The sequence below is a fragment of the Peromyscus maniculatus genome, chromosome 8 (genome assembly GCF_049852395.1).
Source record: "Peromyscus maniculatus bairdii isolate BWxNUB_F1_BW_parent chromosome 8, HU_Pman_BW_mat_3.1, whole genome shotgun sequence".
In the NCBI taxonomy this organism is placed as follows: domain Eukaryota; kingdom Metazoa; phylum Chordata; class Mammalia; order Rodentia; family Cricetidae; genus Peromyscus; species Peromyscus maniculatus.
The window spans coordinates 93500415-93508208 of record NC_134859.1 but is presented as its reverse complement, the minus strand read 5'-3'; the positions used below and the strand labels follow the sequence as shown (position 1 = coordinate 93508208).

The 7794-nt window shown below is 49.7% G+C and overlaps 1 protein-coding gene across 1 annotated transcript; it reads left to right on the top strand.

Moving 5' to 3' along the window:
- The first annotated feature begins 2312 nt into the window (after positions 1–2312).
- Positions 2313–3920, top strand: LOC102923755 (somatotropin). The gene is made up of 5 exons (XM_006970503.3): positions 2313–2423; positions 2607–2767; positions 2974–3090; positions 3243–3404; positions 3618–3920. Exons 1-5 carry the CDS (start codon positions 2414–2416, stop codon positions 3816–3818), a joined length of 651 nt encoding a protein of 216 aa, XP_006970565.1. The 5' UTR covers positions 2313–2413; the 3' UTR covers positions 3819–3920.
- Positions 3921–7794: the final 3874 nt, after the last annotated feature.

Genomic DNA, 7794 nt, shown 5'->3' with positions numbered 1-7794 from the left:
TGAGATGACAAGAGAAGATGCCAATTACCTGCTCTTCCAGGACATGCAAGGGAGGACGGCAGTGGAGGCAGGAGGCTTGAGGACCATTCTCCACTACTCTTCCAGCTCCTCCTCTTTGTAGAGCTGGAAGGAGGAGAGAAAACTGTGTCCTTTCTTTCTCTCTGGTATCATCTTTCTTAGAGCTTGTATCTTCGGTAATCCCCTGCAGCCTTCCCCAGACCTGCCTGGAACAGCCCCTCAGGCTCCGGCAGCCTCTTCAGAACGATGAATCAGAGGCCGTTGTTGGGAAATGCTTGGGTGATGTTAAGAGGCTCTATCTTCCGGTCCTCGATGGGGTGAGGTATAGAGGCCCCAGTATTCACATTGTAGACCCCATGGACATGGTTTTTCAATGTTGGTTGCTGATATCATGACCAGCGACTTCTGGAGAGAAATGCTTGCTTGTTGAACGTTTTCATAGTGGATCAGGCATTACACATCCTGAGATCCAAAGATGTAGACGCAGGGAGCGCTGGGGAATCAGTGCTGGTGAGGTCCACATGCTGTCACAGCCCAGCCTTCTTTGGCCCTGGCTTCGCCCCGCTGCAAGCTTTCCCATTTGCACCCCACACTTCTGGCACATTTTCGCCTGGGAATGGGCAGGGAGAACAAAATGAAGGCAAGGCACCCTTGCATTTAGGGGTGAGACCGAGCACTCAGAAGGGTTCAGAAGCTAAAATAACTGGCTGGTCCCACACAGGTGCTGGGGTAAAGGCGCCTGGGCCGTGGAACACGGGAACTGCAAGGTGAGGGAGCCGCTGTCTCGGCAGAACCAGCTCTTGAAGTGTTCCTTCAGAACCTCAGTCTCTTCTTCTGAAGTGAAGAAATGGGTTTGGTGGCCACACCACACTCACAAGACCAACTGTGAGAATGTCCTTTGCCTCCCGATACACTCTTGACAGATGCTAAGGAGCTGGGGGCTACAGCGAAAGGACTTCTTTCAGAGTGCAGACCCAGGCTCCCAGAGCTGCCACTCAAAACCCAGAACGGCTTCCTGAACCTAAAGGCGCCCGAGGCGTCCTTATAGCTTCAGGGAAGAACTTGAAATCCAAATCTGTTTACACGAGTTTTGCTTCTTGTTTTACAGCTTCATGGCAGGTCCAAGGAGCAGAGGCAATACCTTAAGTTTGGATCTTTGCCTCGCAGACCTAAGGGGCACCTTTGAGTTTGTGGGAGGGCATTGTGCGTGGACAGTACCCTCTAGCGGTCAATGTTAGCACTACACCCAGCTGCCCTCCACCAGCCTACGTTGTCCATAGGGGAAGAGGTCCCCCCTTTCCCAACACACATATTCTTTCTCATCTCTGTCTCTCTTCATTTTCATTCATTCATTCATTCATTAATTAATTAATTCATTCATTCATTCATTCATTCGCTTGTTTGTTTGTTTGTTTGTTTGTTTGTTTAGAGACAGGGTTTCTCTGTATAGCCTTGACTGTCCTGGAACTCGTTCTGTAGATCTGGCTAGCCTCGAACTCACAGAGATCTGCCTGCCTCTGTCTCCTAAGTGCTGGGATTAAAGGCATGCACCACCACCTTTCTTTCTTTCTTTAAAGATTATTATTATTATTATTATTATTATTATTATTATTTTGGTGTGTATGTGTATGAGTCTATGGTGTGTGTGTGTGTGTGTGTGTGTGTGTGTGTGTGTGTGCTCATAAAGGCCAGAAGAGGGCATCAGATCCCCTAGAGCTGGAGTTACACGTGGTTATGAGCCACTTGATGTGGGTGCTGGGAACCAGACTCAGGTCCTCTGGTAGAACAGCCAGCTCTCTTAGCCTATAATAAGCCATCTCTATAAATCTAGCATATGTATTTTGTGTTGTGGACTTAGGGAATCACACATTCAAGAAGAAAAGGACAGAATAAGGCCAGAAAAATGGTCCAGGAGCGCGCGCGCGCGCACACACACACGTAAATAAACACAATTTAAAAAGAAACATTGGTGGGACGATGCCTCCTTGGAGGGGCTCTGTTGCCCCTCATCCCAGTGAACAAACAACAGCATCCCGCCAGAGTACCCTGACTCGGGATACTCTCCAGAGGACACGTTGGGTGGTCTCTGTAGCTGAGATCTTGCATAACCAATGCTCACAAGCCTGGCAAAGGTGGCGACAGAGAGATAAGATCGGGGACATGACCGCAGGAGAGGAGTGGGAACATGGTGAGTGGGAGGAGCCCCTAAATTATCCATCAGTACAAGCTGTCAGTGGCCCCGGCCCGTGAATAAATGTATAGGGAGAAGGCAGGGGCCTGGGGGTTGGGGAAAACAGGTAGGGTATAAAAAGGGCCGTGCAAGGGACCAAGGCCAGGATTCTAGAGACCAGATCCCAAAGTGCTCAGGGTCCTGTGGACAGATCACTGCTTGGCAATGGCTTCAGGTAAGCATCCTCAAATCCTGCTGGGTGTGATATGGACCAAGGGGCCCTGAAGATGGACGGGAGGCTTCTAACATGAGTGCAGCCCAACTTCCGCCCATGTTGGGAACAGTATGGGTCCCTATGGGGATTGGGAGAGACTGGCCATTGCTCTCGGTCTTTTCCTGCCCTCCTGTCTCTGTCTAGACTCTCGGACCTCCTGGCTCCTGCCCTTCACCCTGCTCTGCCTCCTCTGGCCTCAGGAGGCTGGTGCTTTTCCTGCTGTGCCCTTGTCCAGTCTGTTTGCCAACGCTGTGCTCCGAGCCCAGCATCTGCACCAGCTGGCTGCTGACACCTACAAAGAGTTTGTAAGTAGAGACGGGTGCCTGCCCAACTGTGGAAGCAGGAAGGGGCAGCCCCCTGCCCGCAGACAACAGGAAGTCATAGGAGGAAACGGAGGGGTTGGGGGTCTCAAGCCAATGCCTTCAAGATGAACAGAAATGGAGTGGGTCCTCCGTCAGGTAGTGATGACAGAGAGCTACACGCTCAGCCTCATTGACCGCTCTTCCTCCAGGAGCGTGCCTACATCCCCGAGGGGCAGCGCTATTCCATCCAGAATACCCAGGCTGCTTTCTGCTTCTCAGAGACCATCCCGGCCCCCACAGGCAAGGAGGAGGCCCAACAGAGAACCGTGAGTGTCCGATCAGGCTTTGTCTGCACAGATCCTGTCTTCTCTAACTGCACTGCAGGCCAGAGACCCCCTTCTCCCCGAAGCTGGGGCAAACTTGGAGTCCCAGGCAGAGGTCACAAGGCACCACACTCCACCCAGTCCTTTTTTCTCAGGACATGGAATTGCTTCGCTTCTCACTGCTGCTCATCCAGTCGTGGCTGGGGCCCGCACAGTTCCTCAGCAGGATCTTCACCAACAGCCTGATGTTCGGAACCTCGGACCGTGTCTACGAGAAACTGAAGGACCTGGAAGAGGGCATCCAGGCTCTGATGCAGGTGAGGATTGGCACTGGGGTGGGCCACCCTGTCCTTTGCCTCTGCCTGGAGCCCAGCTCAGGACTCACCACAGTTCTCTGTTTACCAGTCAGGCCTTGACCCTTGAGAAGGTATCCTTTCTCTAGGTCCTGGAGTAGGTGGGGGTGGGGGTGGGTTGGGGGGGCACAGCTCCCGAGACTCCTCTGCCTCTCTTACCCTCCCTTCCCACTGCAGGAGCTGGAAGATGGCAGCCCCCGTGCTGGGCAGATCCTCAAGCAAACCTATGACAAGTTTGATACCAACATGCGCAGCGATGACGCTCTGCTCAAAAACTACGGGTTGCTCTCCTGCTTCAAGAAGGACCTGCACAAGGCTGAGACCTACCTGCGGGTCATGAAGTGCCGCCGCTTTGTGGAAAGCAGCTGTGCCTTCTAGCTGCACACTACAGCGTCTCCGCTGTCCTCCCCCAGCGCCTCCCTTTACCCTGGCAACTGCCCGTCCCTCTGCTTTGTCCTAATAAAATCAAGATGCATCAGATTGCTTGGCTAGATGTATTTCTATTATGGGATGGAAGGATGGTTTCCAAGAGTCCTAGAAGTCCACCTGTAAGAATCCTGTGAGCTTCTGGACGAGTAGCCCTGAGTTTCTCTGGACCAAATAGAGTCAACACATCACTTTCTCTATTACATGATGAGTCTGTTCCCACTCCACAGTCAAAATCCCAGCTCTCTGTATAGACACAAGCCAACAAGGTCATAGGTCACCTTCATAATGTACTCAGAGGTATTCCTTTCTCCTCCAACCAGAATCAGGAAAGACCAGTCAGTCCCCTGCCCCCAAGATTAGGAAGAAATGAAAATGAGACAGAGGAGCAAAAGGAAAACATCTTCAAGAGAGAAAACATGAGGAAAATCACAGAATTACTGTTGTGCAAAAAAATTTAAGACGGGTTTTCATTTAGTTTGGAAGCTGGGCATGGTGGCACACAACTCTAATCCCAGCATTTAAGAGGCTGAGGCTGGAAGATTGCTGTGAGTTTGAAGCTAGCCTAGTCTACATAGTGAGATATAGGTTAGCTCAGTCTATATAGCAAGGCTTTGTCTTAAACAAAAACAAAACAAATGGGTTTGGAGCAACCGGAACCAGCAGGTCTGAATTCTGAAGTAGGGGAAGCGGGTAGGAGATGGATTCTAAGAAGGGGATCTCCATAGTCATTTCAGTGGGTCCCAGGGAGGGCCTGAGGGACGGCTCAGTTGGTCCTTGGCTTGCCAGCATGAGGACCTGAGTTCAGTTTCCAAAATCTACGTTACAAAACAACAACAACAACAACAACACAACAACCCCTGAGGGGGAGGCAGAAACAGGCAGCTAGCTCCCCGCTCACTTGGTGAGTTCCAGTCCAGTGAGAGACCTGCCTGTCTCAGAAAGCAGTGCCCAAGGATGGTACCTGAAGTTGTCCTCTTGTATGCATAAGCACGCACATGTATGTGTACTGCACTCACAGGAACACACACACACACACACACACACACACACACACACACAAATAGGCATCAGATAGAGAAACACAGAGGTGATGTTTTAGCCCCTGGGTGAGGATAAACCACAGTTGACACTTGGCTTCCTTGTGAGAGAGGGCTACATGATGGAAGGCAGGGGCCTGTGTATCATGAAGAACTGAGGGCCTAGTTAAATGTGGGCTCCTCTGACCTTGTCACCATTTACCATGGAGGAATAGGTCTGTCTCTAAAACCCTCTGAGGTGGGGACATCCAGACATGTATGTGAAATGTAATTCTCAAACATTGGAAGTGAGTAACAGACGGAAGACATTTTTTTTTTTTTTTTTTTTTTTTGGTTTTCCGAGACAGGGTTTCTCTTGTGTAGCTTTGCGCCTTTCCTGGATCTCACTTGGTAGCCCAGGCTGGCCTCGAACTCACAGAGATCCGCCTGCCTCTGCCTCCCGAGTGCTGGGATTAAAGGCGTGCGCCACCACCGCCCGGCCGACGGAAGACATTTAAAGTGACCAAAGCAGGGCCTTTCTATTTCGGAAGGCTAGTCCTCTGTGATCTATGGTGATATTTTATTTGTGCTGAAATGTGATTTTATTTGTATGTTAATAAATAAAGTTGCCTGGGGGTCAGAGCTAATAGCAAGTGATTTAGCAGAAGTCTGGCAGTTGTAGTACACGCCAGACTTCTGGATTAACAAAGGCAAATCTTAAACAATAACAACCAGGATAGTATCAAAGTCAACCGACTGCTGGCCCATACCTTATGCAAGGAATAAAAATCTTTTAAAAATATTGGACTCATAGCCGGGCGGTGGTGGCGCACGCCTTTAATCCCAGCACTCGGGAGGCAGAGCCAGGCGGATCTCTGTGAGTTCGAGGCCAGCCTGGGCTACCAAGTGAGCTCCAGGAAAGGCGCAAAGCTACACAGAGAAACCCTGTCTCGAAAAACCAAAAAAAAAAAAAAAAAAAAAAAAATATTGGACTCATGGCCAGTAGAAAATGATCAGGCCTCAGCCCACACCGGCAACCTGATAAAAAGCTGTCCCCTTTGCTTTGAGACAGGCTGAGAAGTGCTGCTTCCATCCTTGAGGAAAAGCCCCCATTAAAGCTGTGCTGCATGCTGAGCCCACACTCTTCGGCTCATTTATTTCTGCTATCATTAAATCAGAAGTTCCCTGGACGAGCTTCAGAGCTGTGGACCTCCTCAACACACTTCAAACAGTGAAGATGGAAGCCGTTGGGGTTTTTTAAGTTTTTTGTTGGTGGTTTTTGTTTGTTTTGTCTTTTTTTAAGACAAGGTTTCTCTGTGTAGCCCTGGCTGTCCTGGAACTCACTCTGTAGACCAGGCTGACCTCGATCGAACTCACAGAGATCTGCCTGCCTCTGCCTCCTGAATGCTGGGATTAAAGGTGTACCCTAGCACACCCAGCTGAAGATGTAAGTTTTGTATTGTGTATTTCTCGTTGCATTTTTGCCCCCAGGGGGAGACAGTCTTGCTAAACAGCGCAGGCTGATCTCGCAATCTTGGTGCTTCATTCAGCCTTCTGATCACAGGCATGTGATCCCATGCCTGGCACAACAAACATTATTTTCTAAATAAGGTCATACTAGATAGCTCAGGCTAGCCTTGAGCCTGTGGTCCTCTTGCCTCATCCTTTTAAGGACTTAAAGACATGAAGTACCATCCAGGCATGGTGGCAAACGTCTTTAATCTCAGTACTCAGGAGGCAGAGGCAGGTAGATCTCAGTTCAAGGCCAGCCTGGTCCACAGAAGGAGTTCCAGGACACCTAGGGTTACACAGAGAAACCCTGTCACCAAGTACCACACATGGTTTTAAAAAAAAAAAATTAAGCGGTGTTTTTCTAGTAAAAAGTCTTCCTGTGGGGGAGGGGCGTAAGATAGACAAGGCATTTCTCAAATGCTCCTTGATTCCACCACCATTCTAGGGTCATTTGTGATTTTTTTTCCCCTCCACTTGGAGGTTCTGTTGCAAACATTTTGGTCAGCCAAGTTGCTCCCAGCCAGTTTTGGCAAGGTCTTGTTTTCCTCGGTATAGACACATAATGCTCTGCTTTAGGGCAACTCTGCTGTTGCATCAGTTTTTGGTTGCCAGGCAACTGCCTCTTTCCCTGGGTTATCTGGAGCCTACCTCATTTCCCTGTCACAGATGTCCACCCTCCATCAGGAGCTTTTCAGATCCTTGTGACAAAATACCTAACAGCAGCAGCAGCACAGCGAGATTTACTAGAGAAGGAGTTTAGTCTGAGTCACAGTTACACGGTGTGAAAGGGGAGCAGGAGGGGGAGGTGTGACAGTCAGGACATCCGTAATGGGAGGTGACAGTTTCTCACGTCTTTTCTTTTTTTTTTTCTCTGGGTAGCCCCGGCTGTCCTAGAACTCACTCTGTAGCTCAGGCTGGCCTCAAACTCACAGAGATCCATTCTGCCTCCCGAGTGCTGGGATTAAAGGCGTGTGCCACCACCACCCGGCTCTCACATTTTTTTTTTTTTTTAAGATTTATTTTTATTTTGTGTACATTGGTGTCTCCCCTGCCTTCGTGAGAGTGTCAGATCCCCTAGGTCTGGAGTTACAGACAGTTGTGAGCTGCCTTGTGGGTGCTTGATTGAACCTTGGTCCTCTGGAAGAGCAGCCAGTGCTCTTAACTGCCAAGTCATCTCTTCAGCCAGTTTCTCACATCTTGATGGAGTGGGAGGCAGAGATGGTAGACTGGACCCAGGGTGGTATATCTTCAAGGCCTGTCCCTGGCAACCTTTCTACCAGCTAGACCCCCCCAAAACAGTGTCACCAGTTGAGAATCAAGCATTCAAACATGTGGGCCTGTAGGTGAAATTTAGCATCCAAAGCATAACACGTCCCTTACTCATGAGGGTTGTAAAA